General features: G+C 37.3%; 1 protein-coding gene across 1 annotated transcript in view; it reads right to left on the bottom strand.

Annotated features, from left to right (window-relative positions):
- Positions 1-346: 346 nt before the first annotated feature.
- Positions 347-21,829, bottom strand: part of dixdc1b (DIX domain containing 1b) — a 35,298-nt gene continuing 13,815 nt past the window's right edge. Inside the window, exons 6-21 of the mRNA XM_067423645.1 lie at positions 15,460-15,566; positions 15,220-15,374; positions 15,054-15,143; positions 14,609-14,662; positions 13,091-13,141; positions 12,864-12,968; positions 12,714-12,767; positions 9,008-9,100; positions 6,584-6,655; positions 6,395-6,460; positions 5,999-6,160; positions 5,835-5,901; positions 5,010-5,118; positions 4,781-4,889; positions 1,819-1,898; positions 347-1,708 (exon numbers count right to left, since the gene is read on the bottom strand). Coding sequence (XP_067279746.1) covers positions 1,702-1,708; positions 1,819-1,898; positions 4,781-4,889; positions 5,010-5,118; positions 5,835-5,901; positions 5,999-6,160; positions 6,395-6,460; positions 6,584-6,655; positions 9,008-9,100; positions 12,714-12,767; positions 12,864-12,968; positions 13,091-13,141; positions 14,609-14,662; positions 15,054-15,143; positions 15,220-15,374; positions 15,460-15,566 — 1,381 coding nt within the window. The 3' untranslated portion in view covers positions 347-1,701. The remainder of the gene's footprint in view (positions 1,709-1,818; positions 1,899-4,780; positions 4,890-5,009; positions 5,119-5,834; positions 5,902-5,998; positions 6,161-6,394; positions 6,461-6,583; positions 6,656-9,007; positions 9,101-12,713; positions 12,768-12,863; positions 12,969-13,090; positions 13,142-14,608; positions 14,663-15,053; positions 15,144-15,219; positions 15,375-15,459; positions 15,567-21,829) is intronic.

Raw genomic sequence — 21,829 nt, 5'->3', positions numbered from 1 at the left:
TGTAAAAAAACAAAACAGTCATTAACCCCCCTTTAAAAGGCAAAATCTGAATTCGATGAGCTCGTATTAAGAAGGGGGAAGTAGGACATTTACGATAGCACGCTGTTTTAGGTGTGAACGTACACATATCCTAAAATATTACTTTGTTTTGTATTTTTAATTAAATAAATTGACAGCATTATGTAATAAACAGCATTGGTGAGCATACGATACTTTAAAAAAAAATGTAAAAAACGTATAGTTATTGAGTTAATCTTTAAATACAACTAGGGGTTAAAAAGATTATTAATAATAATAATACATTATAACAATAGCGATTATTTAATAAAAACACATACATAGTGTATACTGCTTCAAACTGTTTATTTGCAAACCAAATAACAATCTTCTTAAACCTGCAGTACTAAACAGCAATAATCAGGAGGGTAAAAGCAGAATTTCAGGAATGCATACAGCTGCTTGTACAACCATCCACTGTGTGAGAACACGGTTCATGTTAGATACAGGCTTCTCTGATGAGAGGAATTCTATCATTTTTTGGAAACAGAGGGGACATTTTCATATCTTTAAAATATTATTCAATATTTATAGGACATCATTTATACAGTGTAAAGGCACTATGCCTCGCTCTGTCTCTGAAATATTCACATATTTACATAAATATAAAACAAAACAAAAATACAAAAGGAAAACCCGCCTCTCTCAGGTAGCAGATTCCAGGCACTTTCCTGTAAACTCAAATCAGTGCTGTTGAACGGCACATCTCATAGTTCCTAAAAGCCCGCAATGATAAATCAGAAAGTACTTTCTTGCTATTCATCTGTACTACATTTATATATTGTGCTATGGTCAAAATCATGAACAATAATCTCACATTTATGCCATACAGTCAAATCTTCTGTGAACTCTGAAAAGACAAGCATTGAAAAAAAGCCTTCATCGCCTTTTTGAATGTTAAAAAACAATGATATCGTAAGATCATATATCAAACAAGCAAATTACTTTGGTCCTTGGATGAGTTTTTCATCATAAAGTATGTGTCTAACATGTTTTAGGGAAACTCTTTCTCTAAGATAAGAAAAAAAAATATATAGCAAAGCAACTACAGGCTTTAAACTCCTTTCCGCTCTATACTCACACATACTTTTACAGCTATTCTTTCTTTTAAAACACATTCACACAAGTACTCTTTACAGTCAAGATTACCTACTTGTCTCTTTCCACAGCAAAATTATTTCAATTTTGGTTAAACGAAATAAACAAAATTACTAGATAAAGGTAAACTGAGAAATCCAGTGTTTCATTACAGTAACAAACAAAAGGCTCCTTGCATCACAGTGAAGAGTTTGTCTGCTCGTAAAGCATTTGCTGGAATGGGTGTCTGTTCTATGGCAAGACCTTTAAAAGAGATCAGAAATGCTTTTCTCCCATCCTCTGTATCGTTATATGCATGTAATACTATTGGTCTGGATAGGACGCAAGATGAAAGTTTCCCCATTTGGTGATCCTTAGGATGATCCTCCATATCCTTTCAGGTTCATTCTGCCGTTCAGCTCATGCAGGATAGAGTAAAAAGTGGATGGGACTTTCTTAGGGCACTTAAGAGAATTCCATTCTTTGTACACTTAGGATACAAATCAATGTTATTTCATTTTGGCACAGATGTCTCAAATTCCTTTGACAGATTCTTGCTGACTCATGTTAGGTCCTGTGGAGGAAGGAAAGAGAGAGAGAGTGAGTGAGTGAGTGAGTAAGTGAGTGAGCTTAAAAAGGTGAAAAAACGATGGTGGATGCCGGCTGTATCGGTGCATGCAGTACCCTCTTTGCCCATGATCCTCCTCTACCCAGGCCACGATCTTCCCTTCCCAGCCAGGCACCACTGCATCATCTTGGAAAACCTGAGGGAATCCATTAATCTCCATTACTTACTGTTGATACAATAGATGTAACATTTGAATTAAAAATGTATTTAATTTAAATCAGTGGTTCTCAACATTTTTGACTGAACAGTCAAACATATATTAGCATATTTTGAATAGAAACTGGACATGTTTTTATATAGATAATTTAAAGGTGCAGTAAGTGATTTCTGAGAATCGCTGTTGAAAATGTCAATATTTTCAACAGCATTAAAAACAAACAATTTTGTGAATATTTGTTAGGTATCTGTTCTGTGTGTGTGCTGAAAAATAAATAGTCCTGGCTGTCTAATGGGCCTTTCACACCGAACGTGGAACGCGCTGCGCTGCGCTTGCGGGTTCAGCGCAGCCCTTCAGATGCGCTTCAATGGCCAGCGCAAAGTAGGCGGAGTTTTCAAAACTTTTTGTGAGAGTTCTATATGTCTATTTCTATTCATTCAATCAGCAGCAAATATGTATCTGTCCCGTGCTAAAAAGCGAGCGATAGCAATAACCCTTCTAGTAAGAAGAAGAAGAAGAAGAAGAGAGAGAGAGCAGCAAGGAAGAAGAGGCTGTGGGTGCATGAAACCCTCAGGTCCAGGGAACAGTTGGGTGAATTTAGGCTAGCGAAAGAGCTCCGTTTCCACAGAGACCGTTTTCAGGTGTACTTTCGGCTCAGTAGGGAGCAGTTCGACAGTTTGCTGGGCAGAGTCGGACCTAGAATTTCAAGGATCCATACAAATTACAGAGAGGCAAATTCTTTTCTCCCGATGTCCCTATATGACCGCAAACTTGTATTATACAGTTCCGTAAATTCCAACACGCACAGTACAAGATGTTCATCCATTTTGATTTCCATGCTCGTTTCGATGTACCATTTCTATTGGCTGCGCGGGTAATCGTCACAGAGCGCAGCGGCAAAAGTTAAAATATTTTGAACTTTGACCGCGGCATGTGCGCAAGCTCGTCAAGGGTGCGCGCCGCTGCGCTTGCACTTTGGTCAGCGCAGCAACAAACCGTCCTTGCGCGCCGCAAGCCATTGAAATGAATGGATTTCTTAGCGCAGCGGCGCCGTTGCCGCGTTCGGTGTGAAAGGCTCATCAATAGGAAAAAGAGCAAATCCAAGGACCACCAAAACGCACTTGTAGCCAATCAGCAGTAGTGGTATGCATTCATGATGGGGGAGGAGAGAAAGAGTGACACTGTGTCTACACCAAGCGGCAACCTCCCGCGATCTCTCTTGAAGCCAATACGAAAGTAATGCAAACTGTAAACTGCAATTCCTCGACTGGCCACTAGGGACAAGCTCCAGAAGAGAGCAGAATCTCATTGAGCCCCATGTTAAAATGACTTACTTTACAGCAGAAAAAAACATGTTTACAGCCTGGTACAAATTGTGGTTTTGGTCTATAATGCTAATTTTGACCTTCATGACAACTGTGAGGGGGGTGAATGTTTTTTTTATAACTGATTTATTTACATTATATAAAGCCTTAAAGTTTTGCATAATTAAGGGCGTGGTTACAGGTGGATAGCCATTTATCTGCCGTCTATAGTCATTGCGTCACCTAAGCTCAGCCCACATCCCGCCTTTTTGCCCATTTTCTGTTATCCGGGAATGACAAGCGATGACGCGCTCGCAAGATGGCAACGCCCAGCTCGCCCCTACTTTAAGCTTCAGAACGGCTTATCGGAATCCTATGGGTGACGTCCTGGACATTACATCCATATTTTTTTACAGTCTATGGCCTACACCGGACTCAACCGTTGTCGCTCAAATCGGAACAGCTAAAGGCTGTCTGCACAATAATAAATAGAACTAGGCACTAGTTAACTGTCAGAGATTTGTTGCTCACGTCGTGTCACACGTATGCGCCACAGCACGTATTTGCGTCAAACAGACGGAGCGCAATAGAATAGGAGCGCCATAATTCTGACTAAAATATAAATTTCGCTAAAATATTTGTTTTTGAACAATAAATGTGAAATACTGTATGTAGAATTTTAGACCTAAGTGTATTTCAATGATAGCTGTAACCATAAAATGACTTGTAATGGGGTAGGTAATCAAAATTTACTTAATTTGCTTTTTTAAAATTTATTTTCATTTTTATTTTAGTGAATTTAAATTCTGCTTTAAAAAGCAATGTTTTTCTTTTTAGATTTTAGTGTTACAATGTTAGAATGTAATGTGGTTTGACCCCTTTTCACATAATATTGATATTCACTATATTTGTTTTTTTCTAGCCTTTAATATTACCATTGTGTGTAGGACAACACTGGGCAGGATAGTAAATACAGAATTATTTTCTAAATCAAAATAGAAAAATGTTTTAAAAAAAACACAGCCCGATGTTGCATATAGTGTTTGTTATTCTGGGGGCAGAGCAATTAAGGGAGGGGTGTTTTTGTATGGTTGTTGATTTCGAATATCAACAGTGTTTCTAAGATATCGCTTACTGCACCTTTAATATACCACAATTTATTTTGTGATTTCAAAAAGTTTCACAAAGTGTGTGTTCTTCAATAAAAACACTAGTGTATATATTGGACTGGAATCAAAAATATAATAAAATTAATTGTGGTTCATTCATTTCCACTGATTAATTTCCATCTCCTCTTACATATTGTTATAATTCTGTTAATAATATATTATGCATTTAGGGGGAAATTGAAAAATAATTTCAGCTTACATCAAAATGTATATTAAAATTATTAATATATTTTGAATTATATTATTATTAATAAAATATAATTGAGATCATTTTAAGTCATCATGTGGCCCCCTTGAAAGTTTGCTGAGACCCCCATGTTGAAAACCACTGATTTAGATGCTTGAATATTGAGAGAAAATATCCTGTTGTTTGATTATGTGGCATTACCTCTTCCTTCACAGTGCCAAACTCCGGATCCAGTGCTTTAAAATGGTACCGATAATTGCCTTCCCGATCTATGGCATCCTTAAAGTCTCGCAAGGTGACCTCCCCAAGCCTGCCGACATAAGACAATGCAAAAGTTCACAGCACATACGTAAAGTATACTGCATTATAGTGATTTAAGGCTGAAGACCCACTCAAGCCAAATATATGTGTAACAAAGAGTTTGACTGACTTTTTGGGAATGTTGATCATGAATGGCGTGAGTGAGCGGTCAGTAAAGTACAGGACTTTGGTGCACGCCGATGAGTTTAGTGCAGGGCTGCTGTGAGAATGAGCCATTTCTGTAAGTGAGCAGAGGAGATTCTTCATTTAGTAGTGTTTTAAATATGCAGCAATATACCTACCGAGAAACCTGACAAGTGCAAATAAGTGGTCATGAATTGAGAAAACTAATTTCCCCTAACTTTTTGATATACCGGTATAGAGGTCATTGTGCTATAAAAACAAAGTGTACGTTTCAGAACTCCAAATGTCCATGTTAGTACAAAAACAGCTTTAATTTAAAAACCAAGCTGGAAAAGCACCTCGTTTTGTACTTGCCGGGTTTTTGCCACAAGACGGCCTGCCCTGCACCATCAGATCAACGTCTACTTCTGCATCATTGCTTCTTTAGCCTAGCCCACTCACATGTTTTAGAATAATTACTACATAAGCATAACTGGACTAAAAATAAAATGACCTTTCAAGGGATCCTAATTTTAGGAATGTGGCAGTTTATTTTCAACTAGTGAATGTCTGTGGATTATTTGGTAAACCTGTCGCCCTTCAAAATGGGCTTTGCAGATTTTTACAGAGCAATATAGACCCGGCAGTAATTCCACAACATTTAAGTAACTGTATTCATTCTAATGCCTAATCTATGATCAGTGATTTTTGATATGTGAAGACTCATGGTCTATGGTTTATTACCATTTATAAGCTAGTGACTAAGCGGTCAAATTGACGCCGTACTCTTAGTCCTGTCATTTCCTGTTTTGGGATTAGGATGTATGCTTACTTGAAGTAGGAGGGCAGGAGTCTCCATCTGAGTGAGATGATTTATGTCCTGGAGATTTGCCTCGGCTCTACAAAGAAACAGACTGATTTGACAAAAAAGAATTCTGGGACATTGATATCAGATGCAAAACCCGCTGTGTGAGACAGAGCAAACATTCCTCGTACCCTCCCGTCCTGTTTGTGGCGCGTTTCCAGGTCATAGAGGCGATCCATCAGGCTGGCCACACCTTGCTCAAGGGTGTCCAGAGTGTGATGCTGAGGGTCGTGACCTCCAAAGCTGTTCCTCAGACTACGCAGAGCATCTCTTACTAACTGCAGCTCCTCAGCCTACAAGAGACACAATTACATAGATCTCTATAGATATATTTATTCATTTATTTTGATTACCATATCAGCACATGTGGCTATTTTCACGGAAAGATCAATATATTAAAAAAATAAATATATAAGAAAAATTAACACAGTTTCTCATAATATAATATAATATAATATAATATAATATAATATAATATAATATAATATAATATAATATAATATAGAAAAGGCTTTAGGTATATTTACCCCGTGTTGTGGTTTTGATGTTGTCACTGGTGGGTGTGAGTAGCCGTTGTTTTGTGAGCCAGGAAGCTGAAACATAAGACAAGTCTTTACTTGAAACTTTAACGATTAATGGAAGTGTTAAACATACTCTGCAATGTGTGAAAACAAACAGCTACAGATAAAATTGTTTCAAATTTATAGGCGTGTTACCTCCTCCGTCTCATGGCTCATTAACTCTTTGAGAATACTCTCCTTGTGCTCCAGCTCCCTCTGCAGGCAAGCCTGAGAAATATAAAGACATTCTCTTTTACACACAATCGTCCTACAAAAACAAGTGCAGGAGTCTTTAGCTACATAACGAGGTAAACAGGTTCAAGCTGGTACTTGCCCTGGTTATATTTTCATTTGCAAATATATTAAATATTTTCAGCTGCATATTTTTAAGTTTCAAAAACATTTACTGTAAATGTAACCTACATTTACAACTATAAACAGTATTTTATATATTATATATTTTGAGTTATTATATATTTATCATTTGTTTTAACAGTAATATTACTTTATAAATTAGACTTTTTTTCTGGCTGATACTTTTGCCATGATGACATTTTTAATAACAAAAAATAACACATTAAAGTAACATTTTAAAGGGGTGGTTCCGTGATTTTTTTTTAGGCTTGGTTATGTTTATGGGGCGCAGTATAACATGTCTTAATACTTATTTTTTTTAAAACGGCATATTTTTCTTATATTTTACCTTTATTCCACACCACTGTCTCCACTGTCCATTGAACAGCTTGTTTGCTTCCTGCTTCTTTGAAGCCCATCCCTCCGAAGTTTCATGTATTTTTATTGGCTGAAGTGCCAAGCACAGGTTGTCTGGAAACGCCACGCAACTTACCATTACGAGCAGAAGTTACATCTGCGGTGACTAGCAAGGGTTGATGATGTCACCAACCGGGGAAGAAGCTTGTTGTAGTCCAAACCGGACGTTTTTGTAGTCAATAAGTTGCCGTAATTTTAAAAGACAATTATCTCCGTTTGCACTGAACTTTCAGTGCTGTAACTTTGCAGATACTGTTTATGCTCAAGCAGCAACATTACACTAACTAAAGTTAAAAAGGTGAAATTGCATGCAACCACCCCTTTAACATTTTTAAGTTTTAAAAGCATATACTATAAATTTAACCTACATTTACATTTATAATCATTTTTTACACATTATATATTTTGAATTAATACATATTTATTATATATTTGACACAATAATATTTAATGAATGTGACAAATGTAAAAAAAAGTATCCAGTTTTAGGTCAAAAAATTATTATTGCAAATTAAACATTAATTTTATATTGGGGGTGAAATGCTGTTTCATGCATACTGAGCTTTTTACACTGTTAAAGACTTGGATTCCCATCCTAAACATAGTTTCAAAAACTAATGTTGATGGAGTATTTCTGTGTCAAAAATACTCCTTCCGGTTTCTCACAAGTTTTTTTCGAGTACGAGTCCGCTTGACGTCGACAGAGCGGAAGGTCCTTGTATGGGCCATACGGGCTCTTCTCCCGGTAGGGTGCGCGCGCGCGTGACTAGAGGCGAGAGAGCAAATGCACAGCGCCCATAAACACTCTCTCAGCTGCAGATCCACTCATCCCTGAACACTTCTGTCGCGCCGCGCTCCACTTTATTCCTATGGGTGACATCAAACGACTTTAACACGGCCGCACAGCATTCCGGGAAGGCAGCGCTGCATTTGAACCGATTTGAACGCAGAAATGACGGGAAGCTTCATAACATCGCTTCAGTCGTGTCGCAATAGTGGATCTCCACGCTCACTGCTGTCAGGACTTCACGAAATCAACAGTTACCAAAGAAGTGTGTTTTTGACGGAGCGGTCCCAACGATAAAGCTTCACGGTCATGCTTTGGAAGCAGGCGGTGAGTAAAACTGCTTCAAATGTCTATGCCGTTGGCTATCGTCGCGTGAGTAAACATCAGTAAACAACACAATCGTGTATAACGTTAGTTAATTTATCAATGGAGCATGCGATCTATGGTGTGTGTTTAAATACATTTGTTTAGCTGAACAATATAGGTGTCAGTTTGTTTATCGTAAAACCACCCAAACATAAACCTAGCGTTCTCACAAAGCGTGCTTCGTCATTCAAATGCGCTAACGGTTACTCCATTGTTGTTCTCTGTATAACGTTACACTAGTCTGACGTGCAAAACCGTTTTGCTTGCTACTGCTAAGGTTTAGTCGCATACAATAGTCCATAAACCGAATCATGTCCTCATAAATTGCGAGTAAACACACACAAATGTTGACAGGCCACTAAATACAGTACATATGAAGGATGCAATACTACTCTATAGGTACTCAAGATTGACATGAGATTGACTGAAACTGAGTGTTTCACCCCCCCTTTAACAGAAGCTCTATGCATGTGCAAACTGAATTGCGTTGGCTCCATAAACAAGCCCAAACCTTTCTCGCACTGGTCATGCGCTGTCCTTTTGGTCGAGCCCTGATTATAACAGATTTTTTTTTATAATGATGTTAAATTATGACATTATCCATCTTACTGCCTCTGATAGGAAAGCAATGAGTCTGAGTCTGTTTGATGCTGTACCTGCTGGCTGCTGCTGTCTGTCAGTTTGCGCAGTGCCTCTTCCAGCTTCAGCTGTTGCTGCTGCAGAAGTCGATCTTTTTGGCCAAGTTCTTTCTGTGCAGCACAAAGACAGTGAGTTTAAACAAATTATAGAATGAGATGCGGTTTAATTATGAAAGCTGTAGGATAATTATCAGCATTTGATTAGAAATAACATTTTGTTATATGGGAGAAGCTACTTTGTAACTTGTCAAGCTACAAGCTACTCATAATTAAAGGTGCAGTGTATAATATTTATGAGGATCTATTGACAGAAATGCAATACATAACTTTGTTTTCAGTGGTGTATAAATACCTTACATATTGAACTGTTATGTTTTTATTACCTTAGAATGAGCCATTTCTATCTACATACACCACGGTTTCTTTTAATATGAAGTCGCCATTTTTTGCAGCAATGTTTCTACGGTAGCCCTAAACGGACAAATTGCTCTACAGAGAACTAGTCACTCTCTGCTGTCTCAGACGACATCTTTGTCCTGTATAAGCCACCGTAGATTCTTTAAAGTCAACCTACTCTTTTGAAAAGGTAGATAGCTTACACTACAAGTTACTAATAAAAAGTAACAACAAAACTAAAGATATTTGAGGGGCGAGAAAAAGCAGAAAGTAACAGTATTTTGATAATTATCTTTCTAAATTTATAACTACCAAATAATGGTTATATTTATTTATTCATTAAATAAATCAATCCGAGTAAATAAAAATGTATACAAATTTAGTATAGCAAATAAATATTTATATTTATTATAATAAATAATTAATGAACCCGAGCAATTAAATCAAATCAGAAATTCATTAAATAAAAGCAATCAGAGGAAATAAATAATATCTGGCATAAAAATAAAGAGGATCTCAATTAACGTGACAACATTAAACATGAATTAAAACAAAACAAAAATCATAAAAAAATGAGAAAAAAATTATATCATTCATATAAAAAACAATCAAAAACACAGTAGAATTAGAATAAATCCAATACTGGTCAAATTTTTGAGAACAGTAATATTTTTAAAATATTTTTTAAAGAAGGCTCTTCTGCTCACCAAGGCTGCATTTATTTGATTCAAAATACAGAAAAAAACAGTATTATTGTGAAATATTTTTATATTTTAAAAATAACTTTTTTCTATTTGAATTATATTTTAAAATGCAATGTATTTCTGTTATTCAAAGCTGAAATTTCAGCAACATTACTCCAGTCTTTAGAGTCACATGATCCTTCAGAAAACTTTTCTGTTCTCAAACTTTTGATCGGTAGTGTACCATTCAGGTGCTGGTCATATAATTAGAATATCATCAAAAAGTTGATTTATTTCACTAATTTCATTCAAAAAGTAAAACTTGTATATTATATTCATTTATTACACACATACTGATAATTTCAAATGTTTATTTCTTTTAAGTGTGATGATTATAACTGCCAACTAAGGAAAATGCTAAATTCAGTATCTCAGAAAATTGTAATATTACTTAAGACCAATACGAAGAAAGGATTTTTCGAAATCTTGGCCAACTGAAAAGTATGAACATGAAAAGTATGAGCATGTACAGCACTCAATACTTAGTTGGGCCTTCTTTTGCCTGAATTACTGCAGCAATGCGGAGTGGAATAGAGTCGATCAGTCTGTGGCACTGCTCAGGTGTTATGAGAGCCCAGGTTGCTCTGATAGTGGCCTTTAGCTCTTCTGCATTGTTGGGTCTGGTATATCGCATCTTCCTCTTCACAATACCTCATAGATTTTCTATGGGGTTAAGGTCAGGCGAGTTTGCTGGCCAATTAAGAACAGGGATACCATGGTCCTTAAAACAGGTACTGGTTGCTTTGGCTCTGTGTGCAGGTGCCAAGTCCTGTTGGGAAATGAAATCTGCATCTCCATAAAGTTGGTCAGCAGCAGGAAGCATGAAATGCTCTAAAACTTCCTGGTATACGGCATGTCACCAGCAGATGACATGGCACCCCAAACCATCAGTGACTGTGGAAACTTTACACTGGACTTCAAGCAACGTGGATTGTGTGCCTCTCCTATCTTCCTCCAGACTCTGGGACCCTGATTTCCAAAGGAAATGCAAAATTTACTTTCATCAGAGAACATAAAGGACTGCCGAGTGGTCCAAAGTTTTGTCTTTAACCTAGGCGAGATGCTTCTGACGCGATCTCTTGTTTAAAAGTGGCTTGACACAAGGAATGCAACAGCTGAAACCCATGTCTTACATACGTCTGTGCGTAGTGGTTTTTGAACCTCCAGCTGCAGCTTGTACACTTTTTTCTACCACATTTTCTATTAATGTGCTTTGACACAGAGCTCTGAACAGCCAGCCTCTTTTGCCATGACCTTTTATGTCCTTGTGCTAGTGATGTTACGCCTGATACCGAGGCTTCGAAGCGTGTGTCGAGAACGTCAGGCACCTCTCATCGGAGCTCCGTATCGAGGCTTGTATTGTTTTACTGACGTGACGTCACTGATGACGTTCGAAGCCTCGTTTGAGTGCAGCGCTTCGAGAAAGGGTTCACTTTTGGAGGGATGCTTCGACTATATGACGTGTCAAACTACACAAGCACTACCACTACCCTCTCTCAAGTCCACCCAATCTAAAGAACTCCATTTCCCTCTGTTAAACAAAAATACTCCCCAGTTACAAAATTATGAAACACTAAGCATAAATACATGAATGATTATATATATATATATATATATATATATATATATATATATATATATATATATATTATAGCAGTAAAATGTATGACAAAGATCTGATGCAAATCAATCAGGGGTTCTAATCTGCCTGTAGCCACACTTGTTCTACTCCCTTTTCACATCACATATCAGATCGCAAAGGCATTTATTTTTAATAAAAATGGAGAAAATATTAGAAAAGTGGAAATAAAGCGTCTAACATGTGTTTAATAATAAGTGTTTGTTTTTTTTTTGGTTAGGGGTAGTTAAACAGACATGTACTGAATTAGAGACGATAAAAGTGAGTGGTCCAACATCGTTGGTCGTAAAAAGTGGGTGGGTCTTGTCTCTATATATCTATATATATATATAAAATAAATTTTTGCATTGACCAGCAGGTGTCTAGTGTGCATTCGAAGCCTCAAGAAATGAACCACTTTTCAACACATCAGGCTGGAAAGCTTCAAAGCTTCATGAAGCTTCATTTCGCCACCACTACCTTGTGCTAGGTGTCAATGGTCGTCTTTTGGACAACTGTCAAGTCAGCAGTCTTCCTCATGATTGTGTAGCCTACAAAACTAGACTGAGAGCCATTTAAACCATTTAAAGGCCTTTGCAGGTGTTTTGAGTTAATTAGCTGATTAGAGTGTGGCCCCAGGTGTCTTCAATATTGAACCTTTTCACAATATTCTAATTTTCTGAGATAACGAATTTGGGATTTTCCTTAGTTGTCAGTTATAATCATCTAAATTAAAAGAAATAAACATTTGAAATATATCAGTGTGTGTGTAATGAATTAATATAATAAACAAGTTCCACTTTATGAATTAGTGAAATAAATAGAATTTTTGATGATATTCTAATTATATGACCAGCACCTGTATAATGTTTTTGTTTTTTTGTAATCAACATTATTATATTTTTTATATCACCTCCACACCCAACCCCCCCCCCCCCCAAAAAAAAAACAGCAACATAAAACATGCCTTGTATTCACTTAGAAGTCTGCTCCTCTCCTCTAGCTTCCTTTGTAGCTCAGCCTGCAAAGATATACACATATAATAATTGACAACCGGTCTCAGATAAGGTATGACTGAAGAGTATTTAATATGTAGCAAAAAGTCAAACACACTCACATTTTGTCCTGCCAGCTCATCTTTGGCCATACCGGTGCGCAGGAGTTCCTGTTTGAGTTGCAGGACTGAGGACTCCTGAATAGCCATACGCTGCTGAAGAGCATCCTTATGACACAGGACAGGGTTAATCAACCTCAACATATCTATCTTACTCTGCTTCATGGTTTTAAGTGCAAGGGTCTTATTTTTGTATAGGTATGTGAAGATTAGAGAGGCGTAAGACTCACTTTCACTCCTTGCAGGTTGCGAGCCTCCTGCTTGAACCTCAATAGCTCCCTCTGCATGGAAAAATAAAAAAGAACTCCAGAGACTTCACATCATAAGCCCTATTCGCACGGGATTAGTATTATATACGGACCTCTGTGATTTAGAAATGAATCCCCCACATCTCAGTTTTGCGTGGCGCATTCGCATGAGATAAGCAAAGCCTTTGATTGTAATGTTTTTTCGTTATAGATATAGCTGTAAGAAATCATAAACTGTCATATGTTTCAATATCGTTTTGATAGTTTTATAGTAATAAAAATAATTTTGTTCAGTTAGAGTACAGAAGCTACAATTAAAAACTGAACTGAGCTCAGACCAGCGGCAGGAGTCAGATTTCATTTATCACGAGTGAGAAGCTGACAATATACAGCGGAAGATTCAGTTTCAACACTAAATGTAAAAGCGGCCATTTAAGCGAGCTTGTCATTGTACTGTTTTGTTATGTTTTTCATTAAGAATAGTATTGATATTAATATTAAACACACCATTCAAGCAATTTGCTCCCAAATTGGTACTCATTCTAAAGTGAAAGTATAATCTTTGCACTTGCGGGAATTCCTAACGATGCGCATTATGAATGCAGCCTTCATTCTTCGTGAAAGATAAAGATAGAAATGCGCACAGGAAACAAAAACCTTGCAAAAATTATATACGATCCGCCTGATCCTGGCCAAATCACAGAGATCCTGATTCGCACGGGACTAATATTATCACAGGACCTCGGTGTTCAGCAAAATATGGTAAGTAATTTGCGGGGGAATTTTTACTTAACAAATTACAGACATGGCCGAGTGGCACGGGATTAAGATCACAGACATACTCTGCAATTATTACAAATCACCAGAGGTCCCTAGATAATACTAGTCCTATGCGAATAGGGCTATAGACTGGTTTTAAAATATCAAATGGACAAGACAAGATTAGGCCATCAATAACTAATCACATTTATTCTGTCAAATCAAACCGAAAAATACAGCAGCGATTATGAAATTATCTGGTACTACACCCTGAAGTAGTGAAACAAATGGAAATCATATTCAAAAATACACTAAAACAAAGTAAGATATTAGTGTGTGTTTCCAGCTAAACTATTCTGGGTAAAAAACAATATATATAGGGAATAATTGATAACAATCCATTGAATTATTACAAAATAATGCACACCTGAGGTGGTAATGCAGCCACAACACAAAGTGTAATTTTAAAATAATTTTAACATAGTGGAGTCAATCATTCTGCTTCTACTACGGTTACTGCACCTCAAGGCATTTTTCAGATGTTGTATTTCCAGACATTTGTCAGGTGTTTGTCCTTAAAACGCTCTTGTGTGTAGGACTTATTTCTTAAGCACGTCACCCATGCCTCCATTGCTAATTCCAAAATGTAATTTTAGAGCTAGTAATGAGACTTGAGCCATTGATAGCAAATAATGCAGTTATGAATGCAGTTATTGGAGAAAGAGGGATAATAATGCCCACCTTAAGATCTTGACTCTCCTCCATGCTCTGGTCAAGGCGACTTCTTATTACAACCTGTAGCACAACAACAGAGGGTTTTTGCTGCTTCAAAACAAAACCACATATATAACTACACATCACACTATAAACAAAAAGGAACTGTTTTTAACACGACAACCTTATAGAAAACAGAGAAGAACTGGAAGAGAGAAACAGACAGCGTAGGAGAGAAGGGAAGAAACGGATACCTGCGTCTCTCCCACAAACAAAGCAAAGTTCACAGTGAGAGTAACATGATCTGCCCTGAACAGAGCTCAGTGAAAGAGCAGGAGAGAATGAGAGAGATGGGGGGAGGGAGGGGTATAGGAAGTCACATATTATCAAGAGGGAGGGATATGCGGGATATGGAAGAAAAAGAGGCCAATTTGGGGTAAAACAAAATCGGGATAGAAATAAAGATACGCACCAGTTGCTGCTCTGCATTTTCAACTCCTTCACCCAGATTAAGCGACACCTCCTGCTCATCCTCAGGCAGTGAACCGTGCAGAAGGAGAGCCTACAAAACCATCTTTTATAAGCCACAGGCTCTCTAAAAGCAATACAAACTAAATAAGGGGATAATATAGTGTCACCTGTAGGCTGGACACCATTTTCCGTGCCTCCTGCATCTCCCTCTCCAGCTGCTCCTGCTGCTCACACAGTTTATCCTCCCATGTGCAGTCACCAGCTAGAACATCTTGCACTGAGACCATGGCCTGGTCACACAGGGCCGATTTCACTGTGTCCTCTAATAGTAATCAGAGATAGATCAAGACTGTTGTATGTGAACGAGCCCATCAATGTCAAGATGATTGATTGAAATGGATCAATACCTGATTTAATAGTTTTCTCCCTGCACAAGGTGTCTAACAGTCCTGCCTTCATGTCTGATAGGCTGATGGAGTCTTTGGGACTGTGGGTGGGGCTCGGTGAACTGAGGCTGTGGAGATAAACAAAAAATACAGTTACGGATGTAGGGCTCAAGTCCAATTTTACTTTAAATTACTGTTGAATTTCTTACATTTTTAATATATATATATATATATATATATATATATATATATATATATATATATATATATATATTTTATCCTGTTCTTGTTTTTATAATGTTTTATAATAATTTAATTTAATTAAATTAATTGCATTTATAATTTTGTTTCGGGTTCAACCTTACTTTAGATTTTAAATATATTATTAATAAATGACGATGTTAAATGTGTCATGAACTGGCTTTTTACATTTTTTTATGCTGTTGTCTGAGGCCAATTAATGACGTTTGTGTGGTTTTTACATTCAAAAACATCATAACTAATAAGTAATAGGCTATTTTCTACACTGGTTTTGAGGTTCTCTCCAAAACGTTGGGTTTTGATGGGCGTGACACACTGGAGACTTGGAAGTAAATGCCCACGGCTAGGATTAAATAAGATTTGCATATTTAATGAGCTTCAGCTCCTCTATGCCACTGTCAGTTCAGTTCACATGAGAGAAGGGTTGTTTTGAAAGGGGCAACTGGAATGATTCTTCTCTCACAGAGCTTTATCAGACAAACACAATTATTTATTTCTCATCCACCTGCGATTGACTGGACTATTATTTTTGTATTACATGGCCTGCACGGTCGTTCGATATAAGCAAGAACCATGCGCGTACCCTTCAAAATGTCAAGTCAAGAGAGAGAGAATAGCGCAGAGCAAGAAAGGAATATCATGAGATTCATCGGCCTGCCGATGGGCTTACGTTTTGGTAGCCTATCTGGAAAACACATAGCCCCAGGATGTTGGGCTTTGTGAGCCCAGTGTGCTAAAGGTATGTTCTGTTAGACACGTTCACATAAGCAAAACAATCCATAACAATGCGATACTATTACATATAAAAACACGTTTTACTCACATAAGTGTGTTGCACCATTCCTCCTTTCGAATCCATTATAGCATAAATAGCATTGAGTTTTAATATCAAATGTCTATAAATTCAGCTCGACCTGAGATTTGTTTACAAACGATTCTGCAGTGAAATGAAGTAAACACCACTGTCTTCCCACGTGAGCTGGAACTTCATTAAAAATAAAGTTCAACCACACATTCCTAATATTAGGATTTGAAGGAAGCTTATGCAGTGACTGTGTTCTTCCACAACCAGCAATAACGCAATATCTTGCTATATTCTTCGGCATGTTTATTGCTGCTGAGTAAATGACAAAAAGTTGATTCATTTGAACTATCCCTTTACATTAATTTCATTTGCAGAATTACCATGGAGGTGTTCCAAGAGTGAGTTACAATATCACAAAGACATATGCTTTTGTAATTTATGTTTATCAGGTGCTGCATCTGGTTTCCCAGAAAGGCAAAGCTAGATAAAAATAAACAGTCCTGAAGCAAAGGAGGAAAGTGCTTTTTTAAGTCAGTTGCCATGGAGACCCCTTGCAAATATGAACAGCCAAGTCTGTCAGGATCTGAGCTTTTGTTTGATCTGATGCCCTATCAATAATGCACCGTTAATCCATTTCAAAGGCACAGGCTTATGAGCCAATGTCTGGCATGCATGAAAATGATGCAACCTTTTTTTTTTTTTTTTTGAATTATGATATACAGTGCTACTGTATCAGCTCATAAAGACATTGTAAAAGAAATCCATATGAATTGAGTGGTTTAATCTTCAGAAGACAGACAATACTTGATCAGCATTGCTGTAGCAGTTGAAGCGCTTTCAGAAACCCTCCACCACACCAAACAAGCAACTAGATTAAGCTTCCATTATTCATATTTACAATATCTTTATGCACTTTTTGAAGATTTTAAAGATGGGTTTGGAATGACTTTTGATTTTGAATAAACTAACCATTTAAATGTCACACCATAATTTTTCTGAGAAGCGTATTGGCTTCTACAAACCCAAATTAGGTTCTATAAAGCCAAACTTCAGCATGATTAATTGAAATTGAACTGTGCGCAGTTTGGCAAAGGCTGCTTCATCTGAAAGCTAGAGGGCACTCTCACGCAGAAACTCCAAATATGCCCAGCAGAAGTACGATAATGCACGCTATTCCAAAAAATCATAATGGACATCATACTATCGCTAGATAAATAAGTACATACTATCTCTAAATAAACAGAAGATTGAAACACTTTGATTGATAAAAACATGAAATAAGATAAACACATAAAGATAAACATAAGATAAACACACAACTATGACAATATATGGTTTATCTGAGTTCTTTAAGCATTCTTGGGTATTTTTAATGATAAGCATTTATGTATTATGTAAATGTTAAGTATTTATACTTCAATGCTAATCAATACTTTATAGAAGACTATGAAATAATATGCTGATTTCAGTTTAAGAAGCCACATCATCTCACAGACGGATGCTCAACTGACATTATGAAGTCAGTTTGGAGTAAAACATTATTAAATGTCTTGTTGGACAAGATATTTGGAAAGATGTTTGACATGTTGCTTTTTCAAATGCACGTTATATAACGACTCAAGCTGAATTTACAACTGATCACAGAGCCGTGCTTTACTGACAAGCTGCACATAAAAAATAAAATAATAATAATTACAATCTTATATCACATAATCACACTAAGCCAAATCGCGTTTTCGGGTTAATTGCGATTAATCGTGTAGCCCTAACCCAAACATAGATAGTTTACAGAACTAGAAGAAGATACAAATGTGTGGCATCAGACTGTAAAACCTTCTTCAGTTTAAACAGGACCTTTATTTGTAAGAGTGTATGGTAGGAAAATGAGGGATGGGGAATTTCTGTCTGTTACAGTTTTCCACATGAATTAGACTAGTGGAGGAGTGAAGGCTTGACACCACAATGTCTTTCAGGCCCTGGAGCGGAGGACATAGAGTAGATCTGTCTCAACCCATGATGGGTCATCCAAGTTTAGCCCTGGCAGACCTGTCTATGAGGGGACAACAAAAGACTGCAGTGCCAACAACCTCACTCTTTCTCTGTCTGCTGTCTTCATGCATGGCAAGCTGAATTCTCCCACATCGATTCTCCTCCAAAGTAAGTCTGCACCCTTTGACACAACTGACCTTCATATTAAACAGAGTGTGAAGATGCTGCCATAGTCAATACTAGACTCATATTGGGGAATAAATCCCATCCACCTCATTGGTTCAGTTCAGTCGGACTGAGAACTGACAGAACTGACATTTCACACACATAAACGCACAGAGCGAGTGGATACCGCCTGAGTGACCTTTAGAGAATTCATGTTCATTTTCAGACAGATTAAGGCCTGGGGATCCACAAGTCAAACTTCATTGTGTGGATTTAGTGCAGCAAAACAAAAAACAGGAAAATCTCCAAACATTTTTGAGTCCGGCAAATTATTTTACTTATGTGTGATGTATGCAGACAAAGGACCAAGAGTGATCCGCTGTGTCGTCTTAACAAAGCAACTATGCTTCTTCTCGAAAGAAACAGAGCGCTTGTTGTTTTTTTTGTTTAGTGTGTATGTTGTGCTGGCTCTCATTGTCCTGATCCAGGCTACAGACCGCAGAGACCCTGAAAGAGACAGCCCGTCGCACTCCACATTACTCTCTTTGTTTTATTTTTCTCACGTTGTGGGGAGGGAGAAGGAGGGGAATGCTCTCTTTCAAACCCAAATCCAGACCCCCTCCTGATTGTGACCCACACACACACTAAAGACACTCACTTATTCAGTTCAGTTCAATTTCATTCTCCCCTTTATGCTGTGTTTGCTTGAGAAAAACAATTAATACATGGAGACAGAGTTAACTGAAACCCATGTGATCCAAACTAAACTGGAAAAATATTTATTATGTGGTTTGTACTGATCTTTGAACCTCTGTTCTCAAAACAAAACTCTAAAAACAATGTGCGCATTGATTTGAAACAGTTACTCCAGCATAAAACAAAGTTAAATAATGGAGTAAAGGGTTTATTAAAAAATACATATTTGTACATTTTCTGAAGAAAATGCAATCGCAATTCTAGTGGTTACCAGGACACAGTTAAGGATGTTAAGGTGTGTTTTATTGCGTTGCCGTGTGGTTGCTAGGGTTTTCTGAGTGGTTGTCTACTTCAAGTGATCACTGGATGATGGCAAAGGTAATCTAAATGTAATTTGTAATGAGCATGAGAATTAAATATTTCATCCAGTGAAATGCAGATAACTTTACAAATATGGTAGATATATCGTACATGCAGTTGCTTACAACAAATGTCTTTTTTTTAAAAGTATTTTAAGTATTACGCCATAGGAGAGCAGACAAGCTTACACATTGTTTATTATTCAGGCTAGGTGCTAGATCCAATGTATTAGCAATAGTAAAAATGATGCTTAGCAAGCACCACTAATAAGACAAAGATTATTAGTGAAAAAATTCTTAGATTCAGTGTACAGTTCCACTGGCTGCCCAGAGGACATGAAATATAACATTCAGCATTGCACAACTAAGCATTTCATTATAAGCACTTCAAATGGCCTTGAAGTGTACAATATCAGCAATTGCCGTTGCTGAAACATCCTTTATTCATAGTAAAGATGGATGGAAAACGAAAGCTATGGAATGACTGACTGATTCCACTGGAGAGGAATCAAAGCGAACCCACAATGCGATCTTCTAGTTATAAATAAAGATCCGCTAGAGCTGTGTTCTCTGGATGAAACACAAGCTTGCGCTGAGATCCTTTGGTGTGCTCACCATTCTATTTGAAATGCAAAACAAAAAGAAACAAGCAAAAAGCGCTCTATTTTTCATAAGCTACCGCAGCATGTACTGACTGGGTTTTATATAACCACTGATTGAATGCAATGGGAACATGCAGAACTGTTGATTTATGGTAAAGCCTGCCCTGATGATTCAGTCTTGCTTCAGAGTCCCAGCAGGAAACTAAGTTAATCTTTTTAACAGAGCTCGCTGTGATCCTCCTCCTTCAACATCTTCTACACTGATAAATATTACTAGATCTCAGACCACCGTAAAAAATGACCACCAAGTTCCAATGCAAACAAACATGTCCTGCTCTCAGATTCTCACATGAGATTAGTCAGCCGGAAAGGTCATTAGATGATTCTCATGAGATCTCATCAGAAGTTCATCACAAACCCAGTCATTAGCAGGAACTGGAAGCTCATTAAAGTATATTTACGCTCCAGTGTTAGTAATTGGGCACAAGAGCCTGCGTTATTTAAAGAAAAAGGCCAACGTCAACATAACGGAAATTCTCTGCGGCCAGGGTGAGGGTTCAGGAATTATTTCACTTCTGGGAGGCTGTTTTGAAGAGAAGAGTCTGAGCAGACATATCCGGCATTCTTTGCACTGTTGTAAGGAAAACAAACTGCTTTAGAACAAAACGAGAGAGGAATATTCTTCCAGTATTTCCTGTCAAATCCACATGCATTCATGGCACTTCCAAGTGTCAGATTCAGGTCATATTGTGTTATATACATATGACAGATGTCAAAGATACAAAATTAGATCTTGAAGCACTCTACAGGTGGCAATGACATAGAGAATGGTTTCAAAATCTTGTGAGCTATTAGAAAGGTAAACTGGGTCAGACACTCTAAAGCAGTGACAGCTATTATTCACAAAACGCTGAAGGTCGGCAAGACACTGTATTGATGGCTGCGAGTAGACAACACAACTGTTGTAGCCTGCACAACTGTTGTATCTGTGGATCATGTGTTTGCTAAGAATTCGCATAAAGATAAACCCTTCTCAACATTATAACATTGCCAATAGTTTGTGTAGCTTACGTCACCTCAGTCTGCCAACTCTCCTTTAAATAAATGACTTCTGGTAGCTTTTTTTTGCCTCTAATCGCTGTCAATGTGAACCTTTTACTGAGAAGCACCAAAAGGTTATATGAACGCATCAGAAAAAGTTAACTGGCAAGTATAAGTGAATCAAACTTTACTTGGATAAAAAAAAAAATACATTACATAGGAAAAAAAGTGAACTGCTAAAACACTTGCAAGCGTGTTTTTTAAAGGGATAGTTCACACACAAATAACAATGTTGTCATCATGTACTTACCACAATGTTGTTCCAAAACTGAATGAGTCTTTCTGCTGTGCAGAAGAAAGTTTTGGTGAACACTGACAAAAAACATGACAATTCTTAAAATTTCTTCATGTTCCACAGAAGAAAAAGTCATACAGTTTTGGAACGACGGGGTGAGTAAATGATGCCAGAATTT

Source organism: Pseudorasbora parva, chromosome 18 (assembly GCF_024679245.1).
Source record: "Pseudorasbora parva isolate DD20220531a chromosome 18, ASM2467924v1, whole genome shotgun sequence".
NCBI lineage: Eukaryota > Metazoa > Chordata > Actinopteri > Cypriniformes > Gobionidae > Pseudorasbora > Pseudorasbora parva.
The sequence above is the reverse complement of the archived record's forward strand: the minus strand, read 5'-3'. Positions and strand labels throughout refer to the sequence as shown.